Here is a 23,925-nt window from a genome sequence, read left to right on the forward strand (position 1 = left end):
TATGTGAGGGCCCATCAAATGAATGGTTTGCATCACCTAAACAATGTGGGGCCCACTGTATTTTAAGCCGTCGGTGTAGCTAAGTTAGCTACACGTATGTGTAGCTACACCTCTCTCTCTCTCTCTCTCTCTCTCTCTATATATATATATATATATATATATATATATATATATATATATATATATATATATAGAGAGAGAGAGAGAGAGAGAGAGAGAAAACGGTTTCTACACGCATGTGTAGATAAGTTATCTACACACTAGCTTAAAATACAATGGAGGGCATATTGTTTGGGTGATCCAAACCATTCATTTGATTGGCCCTCACATAGATAGGGCGTCCATAAAAAATCAGCTCCATAGAATCATCCCAACCCTACGATTTGTGGAGGTAAAATGGACGTGTATAAACCTTCACAAATCTGTCCATTTTTCACCTCCACGGTTCGAAGGGTTAGGATGATCCTATGGAGCTGATTTTTTGTGGACACCCTATCTATGTGAGGGCCAATCAAATGAATGGTTTGGATCACCCAAACAATGTGGGCCTCCACTGTATTTTAAGCTAGTGTGTAGATAACTTATCTACACATGTGTGTAGAAACCGTTTTCTCATATATATATATATATATATATATATATATATATATATATATATATATATATATATAGAGAGAGAGAGAGAGAGAGAGGAAAGTGTTGGTGAGCTTAAGCGCCCCAATCACATGGGTCCCACATTTTCTGTGGTGATCCAAACCATTCATTTGCAAGGCCCTATCATAGATAGGGTGTGTACCAAAAATCAGCTCCATAGGATCATCCTAACCCCTCCATTTGTGGAGGACAAAAATGGGCAGATTTGTGGACAAATAATGTCTGTCCATTTTGACCTCCACAAATGGATGGGTTAGGATGATCCTATGGAGCTGATTTTTGGTACACACCCCATCTATGTAAAGGCATTTCAAATGAATGCTTTGGATCATCCTAACAAAGTAGGGCCCAATGTGATTGGGCGCTTAAGCTCACCATAAGTTTGGTGAGCTTAAGCTCACCAACACTTTCCTCAAATATATATATATATATATATATATATATATATATATATATATATATATGAGCAAACTGTTTGTGCGCTCGAGCGCATATAAGCTTATATGCGCTCGAGCATCAAAAACACATGGGGACCACATTTTTAAGGATGATCCAACGAATTCATTTGAAAGGCCCTTACATAGATAGGGTGTCCGCAACAAATCAGCTCCATTGGATCATCCTAACCCTTCCATTTGTGGAGGAAAAAAATGGGCAAATTTGTGGAGAAACATTTGTCGAGCGCATCCAAAGTGTCTGTCCATTTTAACCTCCACAAATTGACACCCTAGGATGATCCTATGGAGCTGATTTTTTGTTCATATCCTATCTATGTAAGGGCCTTCCAAACAAATGCGTTGGATCATCCTTAAAAATGTGCGCTCGAGCGCACAAACATCTCTCTCTCTCTATATATATATGTGTGTGTGTAGACAATTTCGCAAAATGTCATTTAGTGGGTCACTTTTTGAGGAGAAAAATTCTCTCTCTCTCTCTCTCTCTCTCTCTCTCTATATATATATATATATATATATATATATATAGAGAGAGAGAGAGAGAGAGAGAGAGAGAAAACGGTTCCTACACATATGTGTAGATAAGTTATCTACACACTAGCTTAAAATACAGTGGGGGCCACATTATTTGGGTGATCCAAACCATTCATTTTTAAGGCCCTCACATAGATAGGGTGTCCACAAAAATCAGATCCATAGGATCATCCTAACCATTCGAATTGTGGAGGCAAAAAATGGACTAATTGTTGAGGGTTTAAAGACATCCATTTTACCTCCACAAATCGTAGGGTTGGGATGATCCTATGGATCTGATTTTTTGTAGACACCCTGTCTATGTGAGGGCCTTTAAAATGGATGGCTTGGATCACCAAAACAATGTGGGCCCCCACTGTATTTTAAGCTACTGTGTAGAGAACTCTCTACACATATGTGTAGGAACCGTTTTCTCATATATATATATATATATATATATATATATAGGGAAATGTCTAGGCAATTTCACAAAAAACCCACCCCAGTTGAATTAAATGAATAAGACAAATTCTGCTACGAGGTGGATGTTCTAGGAAAATTTGCAAAAGGCCATTTCAAGGCACATTTTTTCAGGAGAAAGCAGCCACCTCAAATGAATTAAATGAATAAGACAAATTCAGCTATGAGGAGGCTATTCTCAACTGAAAAAGTGAACATCGAAATGGCCACATACTTGTTTTGATAATCCCACTCCCCCTTTATTTTACACCCTCCTAATTGGCTGTTAGAGGCTGTTACCATTCTCAAAAGCTATCAGCAGCCAATCAGACAAATGTAAATGAGATTTTTCTAATACTTCGTAAATGAGATTTTTCTAATACTTCGATCATTCTCTAGCCAACTCATGACAGAAGCTCGTTTAAAATTAAAACAGCATAAGTATTAGCAGTAATAGCAAAGACGCCAGGTGCAGAAGGTATTAAATTCATATGCTAATGCTTCTTTGCTATAGCGAAGTCATGAAGATTAATATGACACATCAGTTCATAAAGTATAAATAATAAATGAAGGCCTAAGTGAATGTCTGTCCCTAGCATAACACATCTGGTGTCCAACCACCCATATTTGTAAGAGTTGGGAAAAAATCGAAGATAATAAAGATTTTCAGATAGAAAAGGGGAAAACCTTGAACTAGCAGTCCGTTGTTCAACGACAGCTTTCCGCCGGCTGCGTCGCCAAAATGCATTTGCAATATTGGGTTCACTATGTGATGAACTGTTCCAACCAGAAAGAACAGAAGAGTAAAGACAGCATCAGAGGAAATGTATCTTCAAAAAAAAAAATGCATTTTCAAAAGATATGAACTGGACAAAGTAATATACACTAAGCAAGGAAAATCATTTTCATAAACGCTGAAGAGAACAAAAGGGAAAGAAAAATAATGCAATTAGATGATAATTGCAAGATTAAACGAGCAAGATAAACCACCATCGCCACCTTAACTTCCCCTGAACACCAGCTGCCGGTCGCAACATTACGTTTCGAAACGATGAACTCAATATATTTGATGATGCTTCGGCATTCCGCTGGTATAAGGAGTGAAGGCTCTCATCTTGCTCCGGGCTGCAGCATCAGAATTATAGAGGCATTGGAGCACAAATAGATACGAAAAAGAGGAAGCACTTCGGACAATGTAAACTTAACACTGTCTACAATGTTTTGATCCCATTCTTTTTCTTTCCTTTTTTTCTTAACAACACCAATTTTATTGAAAAATTAAAAGTACAAATAGAAAGAGGGTGGCCAAATACAGTAAACAAGCTAGAACACTCCATGACCACTCCATATACGATTAAAAAAAATGATCACAACCCCCCTACTGCTCAACTTTATCTGATGACTCTGCCACTGGGTTTGCCCCCACCTAATATGAGAAACCTGCTGATCTGAAATAGCATAAAAAATCCCCTCTATGCATTCACCAGCCTTTAAGGATAATCCAGCCGATAGTTCATCCATTTGATCACAAGAAGATTTTACCCATAGAAGCATGAGGCGGGGCCGGGGCGGGCGCGGGGAAGCGTGGGGATCTAGAAGAGTCTAAGGTTGGGAGCGTCATGAGAGCGTTAGTGTAATATTTTCATCATGTCTTTCAAAATTCAAGTACATAAAATAGTAATTTTTAACTATCTTATATAATCTTTCAAAATTTAAGTATATCGATAGCAATAATTTCTAATCGTCTTCATTTTCATGCCCAATTTCCTCATGCCTTCTGAAGTTTTGCCTCCGTGCTCGCTCTAATGAAGTACTTTGAACAATTAGAGGAGTTTGATGCAAGTAAGTTGGTGAGAGGGTTACTAATGGAGCAATAGGAGCGGTTTCCATTTCTTCGGGATCGCGCTCCCTGGAGCTCCTTCCTAAGGAGCGCCGAATCGAGGTTCCGAGTCGGGAGCGACACCACGAGGGAAGATTCCTGATTCTAAGATTTTACCTCCACCAGAAATGAAGAAATGGACTTTGAAAGTGAGCTACTATCAGCGTAATCCATGTCTTAAATAAAAAATCTCTGCCTCATTAAAATCTCTGCCTCATTAGAATCCTTCTCCCATACCAGCCCTGAGAAGGGCAGCCTAACCTCTTCAACACAGTCTCTTATCATGTCACCAGTGTCTACCATTCTCAGATCACTTTACTGCAAACGCAGAACCCAATTTGTTAGGGCTATATGCCACTTTGGTTCACTTCCGCTTGCTAGCTTGGTTTGTGATAGCACAGTCCTTGGTTGTACTTGGGAAAACCATTCAAAATCCTCCCCGGACTCTTAAATATATGGAAGGTCAAAGTGGGAAGTCGGGACTCAGAAGTGTAAGGTGAAAAATTATACAGGATCTGGAATTGAAAAAGTCAAATGTTGAAACCAAATCATGGAACTGCTTACCTTTGGTGTTGATTCGTAATTCGTTAGTTTTAGCATAATATTGCGAACCGTACTACAAACCGGCTCCCACATCAGTTTGCAATATGATAAGGTGTTGAGCAAACTAGGTCACTTTGCCACGGAAACTCTATTACAAGATACATGGCTCATGACAAAAACAAACCCACCATCTATGCAATTATGAGCACTTGATACCACAAAAAAAAAACCCTAATGAATGACAGCCAACCAAAAGGAAGATCAGCCCAGACACATTCCTTGATTGCAAGCGATTGAATGGAACTCAACAAGATGTTTGGACTTGAACTCCGCTAGCGGTATCTAGCATAAGCAAACGTTAAAGCTGATGAAGAATGGTATTTGTTGGTTAAGCTGATCTAAGTTGGCAATGTGCATTGCACGTGTATGAAAAAAATAGATCGGAAAAACATGGAGCGGATGTCTCATGAAAACATTATAAGTGGAATGATGTATCAACACAAACACCATCCAACTGGTGATGCAACAACTTGTACGCTGCTTTTCCTTTTTAAGAATTTAAAGATGTCTTCCACAAGCTCCACTAGTGGTGGTAGAAGTAATAGTTGAATTCGTTGATTGAACCAACCTAGATTAGCACTATGGATTTACCTGGATGAAAGAAACAATTTGAAAAAGGTAGAATGGGAGTCAATGAGAAGGTTATGTGTAAGGATGTATCAACACAATTAAAATTTTCCTAATGTAGAGAAACAAATCAGGGATCATATGGGAACTGCAAGCATACCACAAACCCAAAAGGAGTAGATGAGAACAATCACATGTCAATGAAGAGTCCCGGGTAAAAAGAAAGAGCTAGATTGGAGAGATACAAATGAGAAACTACAAGTAGTTCTTCAAGGCAAGGTGTAGGTAAACGCACCAAATAGAGCATGAATAGCAAAAAGAACAATATCAAGAAGACAGTCATAAGTAAGTTTCAATCTTGACTCTCTGATGGAAAAACCACTCAAACCGTTAATCTAATGGAAAAAACCATTCAAGCCATTGAAAAGATAACTTCAACTTCCCTAAAAATTTCATTCTAAATGGAATCAACGAGACTTCAAAAAGATCGAATTGTATAAGTTTGCAAAGATATTTGGAGATGGCGGATCTCTCTGCAAGGATGAGTGAAATCCCTACACCATTTTTCCTCTTTAGGAGAAGAGAATGATAACCTAAGAGTGGTATTTTCTACCCAGAGTCATTGGTCATTACCTAAGACCTAGGTTGTCACGAAGCAATAGAGCAATCGCCTAAAACATTGGGTGATCGCACAAGCCCAAAATGGCATATGCCACTAGCTATAGGTGATTTAAGTCTTATAGCCTAGGCATCAGAAGAACAGGCATTGACTGCAATCTATGAAGCACGTGTACGGGTACGGGGTGCGGGTACGACACGATACCGGTACGTGATTTTCCAAAAAAGACCGGGTGCGGGTACGTTCGGATACACCTAATATAATAATATATTTTAATATTTTATTATATATTTATAAAAAATTAAAAAATAATAGGAGAGCAATCAAATAACAATAACATCACCAAAATGGAAAATTCTATTACTACTCTTCATTTCATAAGTGATTAAGTTTCAAATTGTTCCATATTTCATCATAACATAAAGCACCAAAATACGAAATATATCATTCTTCATTAGAAAAGAAGTCTGTAGTCTTATCTCCAATATCAACCTCTACATCGTCGGTAAAAACAATGAACTCCAATTCCGGCTCATCCAAGGAAAGACTAGTAACTTCAAGTACCCCAACATCCTCAGAGGAATCAAATGTATCTCCACTTATGTCCCACATCTTTGTCTCTCCTTGATTATATTGTGGAAATCGTCTTGATAGAAGGCGAAGATTGCTATGAACAAAAATCAAATCTTAAGCTCATTGTGGAGTTATCTTGTTCCTCTTGAAGGAATGCACAAAAGAGTAAGTGCTCCAATTCTTCTCGGCACAAGATGAAGATGAAGGTTGCATAAGAAGCTTCAATGCTATGCTTTGAAGCATAGGAGCATGGATGGCCCACCATTCATGAGGCTTGATAGTGAATCGTTCATTGATGGAATCAATGTGATTGAATAATCCGGACTTCATAAAGAATTATGCAAACTCCACATTAGCCCTCGTACGATCCTCGGAATTGGGGAAGTACATTTTGAAGCACTTTACCCTCTCCGTATAAATTTCCGCATCCTTATGTGGAGGCACCCGAGTTGAATCCTCACTAAGCCATTGTTCACTATAATACCTTTAAGAAAAAAAATTAATTTAGTTTAAAGTTTCAACTTTGAAGTTAAAAGTATGAAATAAACATAGATAGCTACAAATCCAAATAAATTTAAAGTTTAAGTCACCTAATCTTGGATTCAATAAATGAGCCAAGAAATGAAGTCGAGTTTTGCTCTTGTTCCAACGATCAACAAGAATTTTGTGCACCACTTCATAAAAGGTGGACTCATCTTCTTTCCTCTTTCCTATAAATCGCCGCCTACACTTTCTCTATCATGGTGTCCCACAAATCATAAATCAAATGAAGGCAAGGCGGATCCGTGTCATACTCTCTAAGCATGTCATAGATAGGGGATGTAAATGAGAGTATGTAGTCAATAGAATCCCACCATACGTCATCTAACACCTTCTCTTTCACATATCTTGCTCTCCCCACATCATCCTCCCTATAGCAACTCCATTTGTCACTAATCACCATTGCTTGAAGACCTTGCTTTAAGAGTTTGAATCTCTTAAGCATGACAATAACACTCGCAAATCGTGTCTCCGCCATGGAAAGCAACTTCAAAGTATTTAACTCGTTGAATATGGCTAATCTCATGGAATGATTCATTATGAAATTCTTAATGAGCATAACATCTCCCGAAACATCCGTGATCCAGCTACATTCTTCATATGTATCTTGATTTGCTTCCACATTCTTTGCCGCACATATGTTCTTCAAAGCAAGGTTGAGGGTGTGCACCACACATGGGGTCAAAAAGATGGAAGAAAAATGCGCCTCAATAAGTTGTCCGGCCGCCTTGCAATTTGCGGCGTTGTCGGTAATTACTTGGACAACATTTCTATGCCCAACCTCTATAATTACCTCTTTTAACAAGTTGGCAATGAAATGCTTGTCTTTCATCTCCCCCGAACAATCTATTGCTATGAGAAACGTAGGCCTACCCTCGGTTACTGTCATGAAGTTAATGAGAGGCCTCATTTGTGAGTCGCTCCATCCATCCCTAACGATGCTCACCCATTTATCCTTCCATGAATCTCTAAGGGGTTGCAACAACCTATCAACATTTGCCCCCTCTCTTTGCAGTAGAGTCGTCCTTGGCAAATTGTATCCCAGAGGCAAATAATTGAAAAGCGCATTATTGGCGGCAAACAAGCATGAACTCGTGGAGTGTGGGTTCCTTGCTAGGTGAAATGGCTAGCCACCGGAGTAAACATCTGAGCAATCTTGGCATGTAGTTGATCGCGAGCCGCCATGTTGAATGCCTTTTCAATAGCACTCCCACTCCCACTTGGACCACTTGTCTTCCTCCTCTTTAGATCAAAACTTGGAGGGACACGTATGGGGTGCAAGTACGTTCGGGTACGCCCTGACAACGTCCAGGGTAGACGTTGCTCGGATGTTTTACTCCGGTGGCTTGCCATTTCACCTAGCAAGGAACCCACACTACGCGAGTTCATACTGGTTTGCCACCAATAATGCACTTTTCGGTTACTTGCCTCCGGGATACAATTTGCTAAGGATGACTTTACTGCAAAGAGAGAGGGCAAATGTTGATAGGTTGTTGCAACCCCTTAGAGATTCATGAAAGAATAAAGGGGTGAGCATCGTTGGTGATGGATGGAGCGACTCACAAAAGAGGCCTCTCATTAATTTCATGGCAGGAACCGAGGGTAGGCCTATGTTTCTCAAGGCAATAGATTGTTCGGGGGAGATAAAGGACAAGCATTTCATTGCCAACTTGTTGAAGGAGGAAATTATAGAGGTTGGGCATGAAAATGTTGTCCAAGTAATTACCGACAACGCCGAAAATTGCAAGGCGGACAGACAACTTATTGAGACGCAATTTCCTTCCATCTTTTTGACTCCATGTGTGGTGCACACCCTCAACCTTGCTTTGAAGAACATATGCGGGGCAAAGAATGTGGAAACAAATCAAGATACATATGAAGAATGTAGTTGGATCACGGATGTTTCGGGAGATGTTATGCTCATTAAGAATTTCATAATGAATCATTCCATGAGATTAGCCATATTCAACGAGTTTAATACTTTGAAGTTGTGCTTTCCGTGGCGGAGACACGACTTGTGAGTGTTATTGTCATACTTAAGAGATTTAAACTCTTAAAGCAAGGTCTTCAAAAGCAATGTTAATGACAAATGGAGTTGCTATAGGGAGGATGATGTGGGGAGAGCAAGGTATGTGAAAGAGAAGGTGTTAGATGAGGATAAAGTGCTTCAAAAGGTATTTTCCCAATTCCGAGGATCGCACGAGGGCTAATGTGGAGTTAGCCCAATTCTCTATGAAGTCCAGATTATTCAATGACATTGATTCCATCAATGAACGATTCACTATCAAGCCTCATGAATGGTGGGCCATCCATGCTCCTATGCTTCAAAGTATAGCATTGAAGCTTCTTATGCACCTTCATCTTCATCTTATGCCGAGAGGAATTGGAGCACTTACTCCATCGTGCATTCCTTCAAGAGGAACAAGATAACTCCACAACGAGCTCAAGATTTGGTTTTTTGCTCATAGCAATCTTCGCCTTCTATCAAGACGATTTCCACAATATAATCAAGGAGAGACAAAGATGCGAGACATAGGTGGAGATATATTTGATTCCTTTGAGGATGTTGGGGTACTTGAAGTTGTTAGTCTTTCCTTGGATGAGACGGAGTTGGAGTCCATTGTTTTTACCGACAATGTAGAGAATGATATCGGAGATGAGGCGACGGACTTCTTTTCTAATGAAGAATGATATATTTCGTATTTTGATGCTTTATGTTATGATGAAATATGGAACAATTTGGACCTTAATCACTTATGAAATGAAAAGTAAAATTAGAATTTTCCATTTTGGTGATGTTATTGTTATTTGATTGCTCTCCTATTATTTTTAAATTATTTAAAATTTTTATAAATATATAATAAAATATTAAAATGGATTATTATATTCGGCGTACCTGAACGTATCCGCACCCGAGTTTTTCGGAAAATCACGTACCCATGTCGTGTCGAACCCGCACCCTGTACCCGTACCCGTGCTTCATAGCATAGAATCCACCACTTAGAAACTAGACCCACTCATAGTGCGTGGCACAATCCTGCCTATAAGGAGTGCATCCCTCCTAGTGAAGAATACATTCTTGCCTCTTAAAGACATGGTTAACTTCATGTAGTTTTTAATGTGAGCTACACTTTACTTCTCTTTTTTTTTTAGGGGCAAATGAGCTACGTGTTACTTGTAATACAGAGAACTTCTGGAATTTATGAACCATAAATTATTTACAATATTCAAAACATAATTAATTATTCATGTATATCTTATGAAGTGAATGATAATACAAATCCTACATATATATTTCAACACCATTGTTTTGGCACCTCAAACCTTTCTATTTAGTTAGATTTTATTCATTTGATGTCCCAATTTCAACTGAGTTGTACAATCCAACGTAAAAATTCAAAGGGGCAGAACGTACCAAAGAAAGGGTGGAAATATCATCACCCACATCCGCATTTATAGATATGAACATAGACATTTGTTGTATAGATTTAAAATATCATAAAATATCAATGGAGATTATATGGAAAATGTTATCGGCTTATCTCCACGGTCACTATGACAAACATTTGTCGCGATTTCCACATTTGTCATCTTGCACACATGCAAATTGATTAGGTCCATTGGTCAGGTGGCCAGAAAAGCTTGGTCTATTCTCTCTAGTACCATTGTAATCATCCTAGACACTTAATCAAGGTTAATGGAAAACAATGCAATTGAAGAAAGTGTTTGACCATCGATTGTTTGGAGGTGCTTGTCTCACGGATAGGATACCCATTCACTACAGCACTAGGACTCATCGTATCTCCTATTACGGACATCAAGTCACCCAAACCTAATCAACTTGTGAACCACGCCATGCCTGTACTTGTATGACCAGCCACACGAAAGATCATCTCGGTGAGCATAAACATAGTAATATTTGAAGATATTGATGGCGCCCACAGGCTGCCAACAACCCCTAACTCTTAGTTGCACAAGATAGGCGAGGGGGCAAGGAAGTGAAGGTACTAAAAATATCAAGCTTTAAGTGAGAGCAAGACCACATATTCAGTTGAAGATTCCAACATCTAAGCCCTAAACCATGGTAACAAATTGTTCCATCTAAGATCCAAAACAGAAGGCCTCCTTCAACCTCAAGGATCACACCATCAACATATCCTGTAAAAGCTAGTGTGAATGCTTATAACCCTAAAGTACTTTATTCCCCCCAAAGCATCCTGGGTTAAGATAAAAGTAAAAAGAGGTACCGCCGTCGTTGATGGAGCCCCCGTAGGCTCTCTCTCTCTCTCTCTCTCTCTCTCTCTCTCTCTCTCTCTCTATATATATATATATATATATATATATATATATATATATATATATATATAGAGAGAGAGAGAGAGAGAGGAAAATGATTGTGAGCTTGAAGCTCATATAGCTTATATGAGCTTGAGGGCCCAAACACATGTGGGCCCACATTGTTAGGATGATCCAAAGCATTCATTTGAAAGGCCCTTACATAGATAGGGTGTGTACAAAAAATCAGCTCCATAGAATCATCCTAACCCATCCAAAAGTGGAGGGCAAAATGGACAGACACCGTTTGCCACAAATCTGCCCATTTTTGCCCTCCGCTTTTGGAGGGGTTAGGATGATCCAATGGAGCTGATTTTTGGTACACACCCTATCTATGATGGGGCCTTGCAAATGAATGGTTTGGATCACCACAAAAAATGTGGGACCCATGTGTTTGGGTCCTCAAGCTCATATAAGCTATATGAGCTTCAAGCTCACAATCATTTTCCTCATATATATATATATATATATATATATATATAGAGAGAGAGAGAGAGAACGGTTTCTACACACAAGTGTAGATAAGTTATCTACAACACTAGCTTAAAATACAGTGGAGGGCATATTGCTTGGGTGATCCAAACCATTCATTTGATTGGCCCTCACATAGATATGGTGTCCACAAAAAATCAGCTCCATAGGATCATTCCAAAACTACGATTTGTGGAGGTAAAATGGACGTGTATAGACCTTCACAAATCTGTCCATTTTTTGCTTCCACGGTTCGAAGGGTTAGGATGATCCTATGAAGCTGATTTTTTGGGCACACCCTATCTATGTGAGGGCCATCAAATGAATGCTTTGGATCACCCAAACAATGTGGGCCCCCACTATATTTTAAGCTAGTGTGTAGATAACTTATCTACACTAGTGTGTAGAAACCGTTTTCTCATATATATATATATATATATATATATATATATATATATATATATATTTTATTTTATTTTTTATTTTATTTTAATTTTTATTTTATTTTATTTTTATTATTTTTTTTTGGAAATTATTTTCTCATATATATATATATATATATGTGTGTGTGTGTGTGTCAATGCGGACATTTCTCAGTCCGGATCCGGACATGATATAATCACTAATACAGGCTTAAAATCAGTCGCCTTCGTAAGAACCATGATTTTTCTGGTTCTTTAACTCTTTATTTCTTTTCTTGTGTTTCTTTTATTAGTCATGTAGCATTTCAGGGAGGCATGTAATACTCGCAGAAGTAACTGCATAAGCCAGTACAATTGAAGAGCTTCCCTCCAAGACCTGACCTAATCCGTAGCAGGAGGATGCCTCTTCAAAACAACGATAAGGAATATCTATTCAAAGATTTAAAGCACAAATTTCATAAGTTATCTTTGTTTACCCTTCAACTTCCAATTTGTCTGAAAGACCATACAGAGGACTATTTGGTTCAAGGGGAGAATCACAGGAGTCGTTTTCTGCAGAGTCACTCTCTCCTGCGGCAGAAATATGGGACATCAAGATTGCCTTCGTCGAAGAGGGAATTAATTGGCCTGGAAATCTCATAAGATCAACCAATAGTTCAACAGAGTTGAACACAACTACCACAGACATATGCTTATACGAGTCTGTGCATTCAGTAGCTCCATCACTTGGAAGACCCTGACAAAATAAATTGTCAAAGGATTAGCACTCAAATATTAGTTATGAAGATCACCAGAAATAGGACAGGGAGCTCTATAACCATAGAAACTGATCTAGGTAAACTATCCTTTCCACAAATATTAGAAAATAAAAGATAAGTTTGACCAATTGAATCCTATGGAGAAAAGAAAGAGAATTTACCACCATAAGCGTACTTTCAAGGCCGACGGCATCTGCAAGAACTTTAAATAGGATTGCTCGGGGTCGGCATGTCCCATGCCTTACTTGCCCTAAGAGCTGGACACCTCGATTCTCTGATATGTGAGTGATTTCTTCAATTGCAGATTTTGCTGGACTGAGCTCAGAATTTGGGCGCCTGTAAAAATCAGACACCTGTACTTCCATAGTATCACATCAATCATGGAAGCAAATTAGTCACAAATACAGCTTCTACTTGATGGCTTACAATGCAACTTCACAGTTATATTTAGTTTCCTACTTTGTTATCGAAAAGCTGAGACACAACATATCTAGTAGCTAAATCACTAAATTCATTAGCTTGATAATGCCGCCGAAGATAAAAAGAAAAAGCAACATATATGCATACGCACATAAGGAAAATGATAAAAACAAAGTCAGTTTTACACTCCTTCCTAAAAGACAATTATTGGGCCCCACTTATGAACCATTTACATAATCAGATCCGTTGATCCATACAGAAAAATAGGCTCAGCCAAATGCCATTGAGAACACCTTGATTGGTTAATCCTAGGCTTTTGATCCATCAAGCCTTGTTTAGGTGTTTGCCAAGAAAAGCTAAACCCTTGATATTTTTAGTCCTTTATCCTATGCAAGGTATGTCCATCCGGGATGCACCCAAGAGCATTTCAGTAGCCACATGACATTCTACAATAACAACGGTCTTGATTTCATATGCATGCCCCTTGTAGAACCCACAAAAATCCATTTACCAGTGATAGTAAAAGTGACTTTTCGAATAGCCATTCACTTTTTTGGTGAATTATGAAAGGTTACATAGAACTCAGAATTACTAAAACTAGAAATCAAAATTAAATAAAAATATTAAAGTTTTAAATATATGGCCAAGAATTACAAAGATTTGGCACTAAGATTCAAAAAAATAGTAACAAGAACTTTAATGAAATGAAAATGTGGCCGTTTTAAAGCAACTCAGCCTCATTTTGAGAGAAGTAAAAATATCGACAATAAAGTTGTCTTAGAAAGACTCACCAATGCAGCTATCTTTTTTATCACTGAAGCTGGATTTGAGTTTAGTCCTTTCACCATGGCTACACTGAACTGCTTAAGCATGTAAAGCTTCTTATCCTTCTCTAGATCTACAAGAATGATTTCGGCTTTAAGACCCTCCATACCCAAAGAATAAAGATCATCTGGAGAAGGAATATTATCAAAACGCTCCTTGAGTTTTTTTTCCTGCATGTAATGAGTTTCATAAAACACCAGCTACGTTGCAATAAATATATGCCTTTAATAAAAATCCAAACTACATTATATACAAGCTTAGGCTTCCAGAGAAAACAATAATTGTATACATTCTACAATACGAGGAAAACACACAAACACTGTCAATATCGCACTACAGTATAAATAAAGGGATAAATACATTTACACCCCTCTAGTTTCTGAGACATCCACTTCGACCCCTGTAGTTTAAAAAGTGACAAAGACATCCCCTCTGGTTTCAATTTGTTTAAGGTTTGCCCCCTCAGCTGAAAGTTCGTCCATAGATTGAAGGGTTAGGATGATCCGATGGAGCTGATTTTTTCGGCACACCCTATCTATGTCAGGACCCATCAAATGAACGCTTTGGATCATCCAAATAATGTGGGCCCATACCCGAATCCAAACACTACCAAACGCTTTGGATTCGGGTATGGGCCCACATTATTTGGATGATCCAAAGCGTTCATTTGATGGGTCCTGACATAGATAGGGTGTGCCCAAAAAATCAGCTCCATCGAATCATCCTAACCCTTCAATCTATGGACTAACCTTCAGCTGAGGGGGCAAACCTTAAACAAATTGAAACTAGAGGGGATGTCTTTGTCAGTTTTTAAACCACAGGGGTCGAAGTGGATGTGTCAGAAACTAGAGGGGGTGTAAATGTATTTATCCCATAAATAAATAAACAAGAAAACTCGACATTTTCCCTTCTCCGGCTATTTAAAGGACAATTCTACATTACAACCTAAGATGGGTTGCGTAGGAAACCTAGTGAAAAATGAAGAGATCGCTGCATCTTAATGCCATAAGGAAAACACTACAAGGATCACGTACTTGCCTAATTCTAACATGAAACCAATGGGTTATGTGACAGTCCAATAACCAGTCTAAAAACCCAAAATTTCACATTTATATATAGGGAGATCATAAATACATTACAAGCATACAGAATGAAATGTTGTTTTTTGACTTTTTTCCACTATTCTCTTTCATGGAAGCATTGGCACACAGTCCAGCAGGAAGCAAGCAAAATCTTAATAGAGAAAAACTAAGAACTGAGCTCCCCCGGTCCCCCCAAGTGCATTTTCAGTTTCACATTCAGGTCAATTAAAAAAGCTTCAAAAATTGCAACAACAATCTAGAGACATCTCATACAGACTAGCTTTACCGGATAACTTTACCACATACATTTTAAGAAGTATAAAATGCCTATCAACCAAATAAGAAACCCTAGATGGAGGAAAAGGTAACCACAAACCATATAGCCAAAACACAAGACCATTGAAACCATAAAATGGAAAAAATGTCAAAAGATGAAAAACCACAGCTGATATAAGTAGGAAAGGACCTAGATAGCTTGCTCTATTAAGTGGCCAAAGATATTAGGTATCTAGGAAAGGACCTCGTTAGCTTTTTCCAAAAGAACAAGAACCCCCCATAAAAATCAAACTTATACATGAGGAGTTGCTTTAGATTCTCAAGCTCTACAAGCCCTTGAGGTATCTTACTCATTAGAGATGGATTTGTAAACAAATCATGGAGCAAATTGTATTACTTTCATCTCTATGGGCAATGACCTATCGAATGCAATGAAGATCGCTGCCATGTTCTAGGTTGAAGTTGCCACGACCTCTAACTGTGAGGGATCATTAGAAGTCATCGAACCATGTGGACCTACTAAGAAGAACTGTCACGGATGACGCACCATTCAAGCAACTCCTCTCGGGTCCTGATACGCTGCTCTAGTCAAGGGAGTAGAGCCATCTGTGCAAGGAGGCATAAGCGGGTTGGCATAACCAAAACTGGCCCTCCCAGAGTACATGCGTTTAATTGGGTGGCCTTCCTAGAAAGGATTCAAACGGAGGATTTCTTGAGAAAACGGGAAATGTTGATCGTAGATCATTGTGCTCTTTGTATTGAGGCCGGACAATCAATGGGTCATTTGTTCTTACATTGTAAAGTTGCTCGGGAGGTATGGAGCTTCATTTTGGTGAGATTTGGAATTCCATGGGTCTTTCCTGCCAAGCTTATCAAGGAATTGGAAAGTTGGAGAATGGTCCCATGGAGGAAAAAAGGGAAGATTATGTGGAATGTAGCTCTTTTAGCAACAATGTGGGTATTGTGGAAAGAGAGAAGCGTGCGGGTCTTCAAAGGCTATGCAGAAAGGCCTTCATACCTCTCCAATAAGGTAATAGACTTCACAATGTCCTAGGTAAGGGTCCTGCCTTGCTTTAGGTTCATGCATCTTTTGATCTATGTAATGGTTGGATGGAGGTTTGTTATAGATCAAAACTGGGTCCCAAGATTGTTCGGGAGTGGGAACTTCCTGCCCCAGGCTTGCTAAAACTAAATTTTGATGGCCTAGCATGGGAAACCCTTGACAATCTGGTATTGCAGGTGGTCTCAGAGACGGGAATGGAGTAGTGAAGTGGGCATTTGCGGGGCTCATAGGGGTATCCGATTCTAGTTAAGCAAAAGTGAAAGTTGCATGTCATGGTGTAAAGCTATTGGGTGGAAGTCACAGATAAAGTGATAGTGGAAGGGGATTCTTTAAATGTGATAAAATGGCTAAGGATCCCATCCGTATCCATGGAGATTTGCTTCTCTTTTTTATGAGATTCAAGATAGGACGAGTGGCGCGAACATATCTTTCCGACATGTTTGGAGATCGGCTACTAGTGTTGCCAATAGGCTTGCTAGGGATGGCATCTCTAAGGAGGGCTTGGAGTTATTTGACTTCTTCCCTCCTTGAATTCTTTTTGTTTACTTGAATTTTATTCTGCTTTTCTTATGCTTGTATTGACCATCTCGGTCGCTGTTTGTTTTAATGAAAACTTCTATCATTAAAAAAACGACCCTAATAAGAGAGAGACTAAAAAAGCAAAACATGCCCTGATAAGAGAAAGACTGACATGTTCTATGGAGGAACGAGGAGCCATTTCCTGCATGATCAATGGTACTCTAGGTTGTAGACATAAAGAAATGAGGGGGCCCATATTGCAACTTATCGCATCCACATGTAATCACTCCCACGAGCAGATCGTGGGAAGATGGAAGACCATTGAGGTGGGACAAGTCATCGTCACACACCCCTCAAGAAGTCTTCATCTCTGATGTGATCCAAGAGCTCATGCCTAAGTTTTTTATATCATTGTTAGGATGTGCATGCCTTTTTTCTTTCTATTTAGGATTTATTTTAGTATTTAATCACATTTTGGTTAGCCTAGACGTGGGGTATGTCCACATCAATTTACGGACCATTACCCATTACTCATGGCCCATTAGCCAAGCCCCCAACACCCATCACTTAACCCTTTAAAATTCTTTTATATCCTATTGGCCAATAGCATGGCCCACTATTTATTTCCTTTGCCCTCCTTTAAATCCATTTCTTGCCCACCTTGTAAAATTTTAACACCCCTCTTAAATCTCTCTCTCCATTCGATCTCTTGTCTCTCTTTTCTCCCTTCTCTCGGCTTCCACCACCTCTGTCCTTTTAACACCCCTCTTAAATCTCTCTCTCCATTCAATCTCTTGTCTCTCTTTTCTCCCTTCTCTCGGCTTCCACCACCTCTGTCCTTATCCTTTCCCCTTGTCATAACCTTTTCACGTCTCTCTCTCTCTCTCTCTCTCTCTCTCTCTCTCTCTCTCTCTCTCTCTCTCTCTATATATATATATATATATATATATATATATATATATATATATATCTACTACTATATAGCATAAGAGAAAAGGAGAGACTTTTGCCCATTTAACACGTCAATGTGGATGATTTCTACCGTTTTTTGCCCTCCCCACATATCAGTACATGCTATCTATGTGAGGGTAAAAAAGGTACGAATGTTCGGAATTATTTGCAAAATCTGTGGCATTAACACCTCGTTGGTAATTTCTAATCTTGATTTGCTAGCCACCTTCTCCAAACGCTATGTCTCGCCCATCCTTTGCAATTGTATGTATTCAGAGATTTGTCTTATTAGATGTGATGAAAAACTGCACGGAAATACTATTTCTTGAAAGGTTGCTAGCAATAATACGTAAAGAAAGAAGCTAGCAATAATAATCATTGGGAGGGAAATTACGACGATGGGTACCTGGATATGACAATTACGGAAAAACTACAAAGAAGAGGTATCAAAATATGACAATTACGAAAAAACTACTTTTCCTTATTAATTGTTTGAGGATATTACGAATTCCGCACACCTGTAAAAATATTTACAAATTCCAGGCACCTTCAGAGGAACAACAGATTATGGAAACCTCTATAAATTGGAGGGCTAGGATCAGCCTATGGAAATGATTTTACGGGCACAACCTATTGATGTTGTGTTCCATCACATGGACGGTTTGGATCAACCTATGATGTGGTCCGTACAGTTCTTTGTCGGCCCGTGCATCGCACGGGGTTTTTTTACTGGTATACACACACACACACGGTTGGGTTCATGAGTCGCCCCTCTCACCCCTATCTTTCTCAATGATCTTGATTCCTTTCTTGATCTTCATTCTCTATTCTTTTTCTCTCTCTCTTTTTGTTGGCTCTGAACAACCCTCTTTTTCCTCTCCAGCTTGCTCTCTTATCCCTATCAGACATTGCCTGCAGCGAATGATCAAAGGCACGAAGATCTGCACTGCCTCTCATGTGCTAATTCTATTTCTCCTTTACTTTGAATAATTGATTTCTCCCATAAAGAAACAACACCACAACAAAGGACGGTAGCATAACCATCAAGGGGGCAGAAAATTAAAGACCTCCATGATCTACGTAGCCACACCATCCCTATCCAACCTGCCAGTGACACCGTTAGCCGATCGTCTAAATTGAAAGAATGACAAATACGCTTCCCCCATCAAATCTAGAATGTAATAAAAAAAAGCAGCAAAACGCCAAGGAGAAGGACAAGACCCGCTAAGCCACCTAATGACATTTAGCGAGTCCCCTTGTACAATATTTTTTCCAAATCTACATTACTCATAAGCTTAAATCCTTGATGTGTTGCACGCACTTCTGCTTCACTTGAGCCTACGATCCCCACCGAACCTGAAAACGCCCAACTAACTTCTCTGTTCTCATCTCTAAGAACACCTCCAATCCCCGAGGGCCCCGGGTTGCCCAAGCTAGATCTATCAAAGTTAAACTTTAGGAAACCCGATGGGGGGGCTTCCACTCTTGCATAATCTTGGGTCTCTGAGCCAAGCTAAAGTAAATTTCCTTCCACCCGTAGGCAGACACAAAGGCACAGCACGGAAGAGCTCTCGCCTAGGCTATAGTTAGAGCAATAGCTTTGTTGGCAAGAAAGGGGGGCCTCTTTGAGTGCCCAACAAACACCCCGGGCATTTCTTTCTTTCCATAAAACCCATATAACTAAATTATAGCTCTTATTATGCTTCTAAATTCTTAGAAAGTAACCTGTGAACCCTAGATTTTGTCCCACTCCCTCCCTCAACAAACTATGTCATCCAAACAAGGGCCCTCTATTCTCTCAGTCCACCTCAGTCTCCTCTTTGTGAAGGCCTCTGAATCATCGTTCAGGCCGTCACAGTACACCTCCACCATCACAAACAATCGTCGTTGGCATCTCTCTCTCTCTCTCTCTCTCTCTCTCTCTCTCTCTCTCTCCATTGACGGGAAAGGTTAGAAGCAAGGATAGCAAGCCGGACTCTCTAGCTTATCAGCTCTTTGGCCATCACCTTGATCCAGAACATCGTGATATCTATTTCAAAAACCAAGTACATGTAATGCGAACAAAAGACTGAAACCAAAGTCCCAGCCCTGTCCATTGGAACAAGATCTATCCATGGATATGACTTAAACAAGTCGGGCTCCAATCTTGGAGAATGTCTCCAGTGAGCAGGCGTGTAGAGGAACCCCTCCGACCTCCCACCAAATTGGTTTAGCATTAGTTCCTGCGAATTTATTCCATCTTTTAGATTCAAGAATGGACACCCTTGCTTCCGAATAGCATTGACAGCCTTCGAATACAAGTTTTCTTCCTCTTGTGCTGTGAAGACTTCCGATTCTCTGATAGATCACCTTGCTCCAAACTCAAGCCAGTTCCAGCCACTTTTCTAAGGCCCCGTAATCAGACCAAAGGGTAGCCAACTCTCCTATACAAGTGTAAGGAAAGCTGGTGTCATCTACTTTCATATATAGAGCTTCCTGGTAGGATTTTTCACCCCTATCCATTGCCACTTCTCTCTGGATTCCAGCCCTCAAACTCTGGTTTCTAGACATGTTCCCAGTTGATCCAGATCGCATCAATATCATTGCGGCTAACTGATCTAGTTATGGTCCAGATTGACAATGTCTAATATTTTTGCCAGTGGAGCTCCAATATTCCCCACATTTCAGGCACAAGATCCCTCGCTTGAAGTTAGGAAAAGCACATCTACAACAGATCCCCCAGCTCCTTGTTTTGCCTTCCTACTGCCGCTTTTACGAATCTATTTAGGTTTCTGCTGCGAATGATGTCCCAAGCATCAGCTTCAGTATCATCACCCTGTTGAGGACCCTCGCCTCGAACCAGATCTTTCCCTACGATCCATTCAATTTCTCCTATTTCCCAGGCTCGGCCAATGGCCGCCAAACCTTGGCTCTCAGTCACATGCATCATCAACATGAGCTCTTGGTCCGTAAGATATCCATTCTCGATACCCATTACACCTGCTTCGATCCACTTCTCTCTCTCTCTCTCAATTGCTCCCACGCACAATCAGCTTTATTCTTCTATTTTTTTTTAATAAAAGTTTGGTTTATTCCTACATAAGCAAAAACTTCATTTACATCAGTAAATAAATCTGTGCTTTACCTATAATAAGCATGTGTTTATAAATGAAGTAAAATAGGAGAAAAGGTGTTCAGTGTACATAGTCCTTATGGAATAGTATGGCAGAGTTTTGCAACGTAACTTAAGCATACACCATATAATATAATAAATAAAAGATAGAAGGTTCATACATGTGCCAATGGGTGCTTTTTTAAACCAAATATTGGAAATGAATTCTTAAAAACAATCAATTTCATCATTTATATTTTCTCAGAAAATCCAACTTCCAGGAATGATGGTTAAAGATGATACCCAAAAAATAAATAAAAAATCATCAACAGCGCATTCTGACCAAGAAATAAAAGCTACTAGTTACCGGAATGACAGAGTAAAAACCATTGGGAATTGGGCCAGAAAAACTTCCAGTGGACCAGAGAATTTGTGATGCTGACTGAGATGACAAATCAGCATGCTCAGCGTTGTGGGAAGACTCCATAATAGTCAGATCTTCTTGCGGAGCCAAAGAAACAGATTGTAGTTTTTCCATAAAATCTGGCAGCCACGAACTAGCATTTGAAGACCCTGGTTCCAATGTCCCTGTGTCTCTTGACACCCTCTCCATCTTCTCAAAGCTTTGAAATACAAAACCATTTCGTTGCAACTCTCACCCCATTAAGGGAATTTTTAATCTAGAAGAAAAACATAGACGATGGGTGATGATATGTCCACAAATTGCTAGTATTATTGTTTCTGAGACCCGAAGGTCATATGCTCTGCAAAATAGAGAAGAACGTCATCATTTAATTCCTTACCAAGCATGTGGGCATAGATTCTGTATCACAACAATAATAAGCATGTATACTGTCTCAAGGGTTTCAAGAGATCAAACTTGTTATAGAACCTTGAGAAAAGTAGAGATCATTGACAGGCAAATATTATCAGTAGTAGCCAAATCCTGAAGATATGAATGTAACGATATGTGTGTGTGTGTGTATTCAGCGAACTAGTGTCAGTTGTAGATTGCACAATAAGGACATTGACATTAGAAGCTCAACTGAAATTTATAGGTAGACTGACCTGAAAGATTGGTTTAATTCGCTCTTTGAAATTGACGCAAGCTCCAGAAACATAATGCCAGCCTACAACCATAATAATAGAAACAAACTACTTTAGAACCTAATGAAATTAGACAAGGACAAGAAAAGGGGCACAACCCTCCCCCTGCCCCAATCCACCACAAACACACAACAACCAGTGTTTTAAAACGCAGATGATGCACGTTCCGCGCCCAAAAAAATCCTTGCCGACTCGGCACGACGCGGTCAAGTACTCGGTCAAAGGAGTTTTTATTGACTCTGTAGGGCAAAACGTGGAATGTGGGGGCAAAACCCTGAACGCAGCCAAGGTAAAAGGGTGTCGAGACTTGGGGGAGTCCACAATGACGTGGGGGAGTTTTAAAACTATGCACACAACCACCACTCAGCTTTCTCCAAACATTTGCAGAATGAGTTTAATACTGATACTAGTTCAAATAGAAAATCCACTTATAATAAATTTTAGATTTTGGGAAAATAATGACAGAAAATAAACAATAACCACAACTTCCACCCTAATTAATAAAATAGATGGATATATCAATATAAGAAGGAGTAGTAAAGCAAGCAGTAATAAAAAAATATTACTAAAATAAATGAAAATCAAGCAAATGTATAAATCCGATCCTCCGTTATACGGACTACAACAAATTCTTGGCGAAGAAATAGAAATTCAGAACGCTTTCTCCATCAAAAACTCATCCTCATCAAATCCACTCGGAGAATCTCACAAATGACAACGCGAAAGATCGATCACGAAGAAGAAAGAGAAAAATGAAAGGAAAAAAAAACTGACCAGCAGATCCGAGCATTTGAATCTCCGTTTAGGGCACGAGAGAGGACGATGATATCCGAGAAGTGAAACGAGGTAGGAGAGAAAGATCTGAGAGTGGCAAACGTGGGAGTTATTTATAGAGAGAGGGACTTTTTTATATGTATTTATTTATTTTATTTATTTTATTGGGTTTTTTTTTTTTTTTTTTGGTCGCGTTCTGAAAGAAAGCGAGGGGTTTGTGAATAGTACTGGCACCGTAATCACGTGCTTGAGCCCTTCGACTTTTCTCCCTCTTCCAGCTGTCAACTTGGTGGCTTACCAACATCCACAAACTTTTTCTTATTGGCGTGAATCTCATAAATTAAAGAGTGGGTCCTACACAGGGACTGATCGGGACCATTGATCTGTTTGATTGCGATTACCATGGGGCCATGCCAAATGGAAATCCCAGTAGGGATTTTATTTACAGGCTATAAAACCTTGATTTTATTAGTTAAAACCTGGAATTTGCAATCATTAATTATAAAATATAAGCTTTAGCCTATAAATTCCACATTTTTAGCTTGTAAAATCCAAGAATTTACAATCCTGGATTATAAAATGCGAACATGTCTCACATAGGCCCATGCCGAATAGGAATTCCATCACTGTGATTGAGGACTATATAAATCAACGGTTTAGCTTCTCCGTTTGGAACCCGAAATGGAGTGAATCAGATTAAGGAGGTAGGATCATTCTATTGAGGCAGGGCAAATGACAATGGGCTGAACTTGTGTTTGAAGGTCAATTCAATGAAGATGATAACATCCTAGTGCGTCGTGTGGGGTCCAAAATGTGATGTCACACGTGAGGTGAAGCATGTGGACCCATGTCCAAATAAAATCCAATTCATGAAACTAAAACCAACAAAATCAACAAGTTAATTTCTATGGGTGGAACCCTGACTGGCCGAATATATTAATGGGCTGGGATCATCCGATCAAGATAGGA

The 23,925-nt window shown here is 39.4% G+C and overlaps 1 protein-coding gene across 8 annotated transcripts in view; it reads right to left on the reverse strand.

The window, feature by feature from the left end:
* The window catches only part of LOC143891592 (Mitogen activated protein kinase kinase kinase-like protein), a 51,859-nt gene extending 28,718 nt beyond the window's left edge, over positions 1-23,141 (reverse strand). The window contains exons 1-8 of one of the 8 annotated variants that reach the window (XM_077396098.1): positions 22,957-23,141; positions 22,144-22,205; positions 21,443-21,839; positions 14,060-14,263; positions 13,010-13,201; positions 12,567-12,826; positions 3,072-3,206; positions 2,769-2,858 (exon numbers count right to left, since the gene is read on the reverse strand). In XM_077396098.1, the coding sequence (XP_077252213.1) occupies positions 2,769-2,858; positions 3,072-3,206; positions 12,567-12,826; positions 13,010-13,201; positions 14,060-14,263; positions 21,443-21,688 (1,127 nt within the window). In that variant the 5' untranslated portion in view covers positions 21,689-21,839; positions 22,144-22,205; positions 22,957-23,141. Of the gene's footprint in view, positions 1-2,768; positions 2,859-3,068; positions 3,207-12,566; positions 12,827-13,009; positions 13,202-14,059; positions 14,264-21,442; positions 21,840-22,143; positions 22,206-22,956 lie in introns of all 8 variants that reach the window. The other 7 variants (XM_077396097.1, XM_077396099.1, XM_077396095.1 and 4 more) reach the window with 7 other exon arrangements.
* Between the last annotated feature and the right edge of the window lie 784 nt (positions 23,142-23,925).

Source organism: Tasmannia lanceolata, unplaced genomic scaffold (assembly GCF_043159265.1).
Source record: "Tasmannia lanceolata isolate RefF3 unplaced genomic scaffold, GAP_Taslan_0.1 ptg000015l, whole genome shotgun sequence".
Taxonomy (NCBI): Eukaryota; Viridiplantae; Streptophyta; class Magnoliopsida; order Canellales; family Winteraceae; genus Tasmannia; species Tasmannia lanceolata.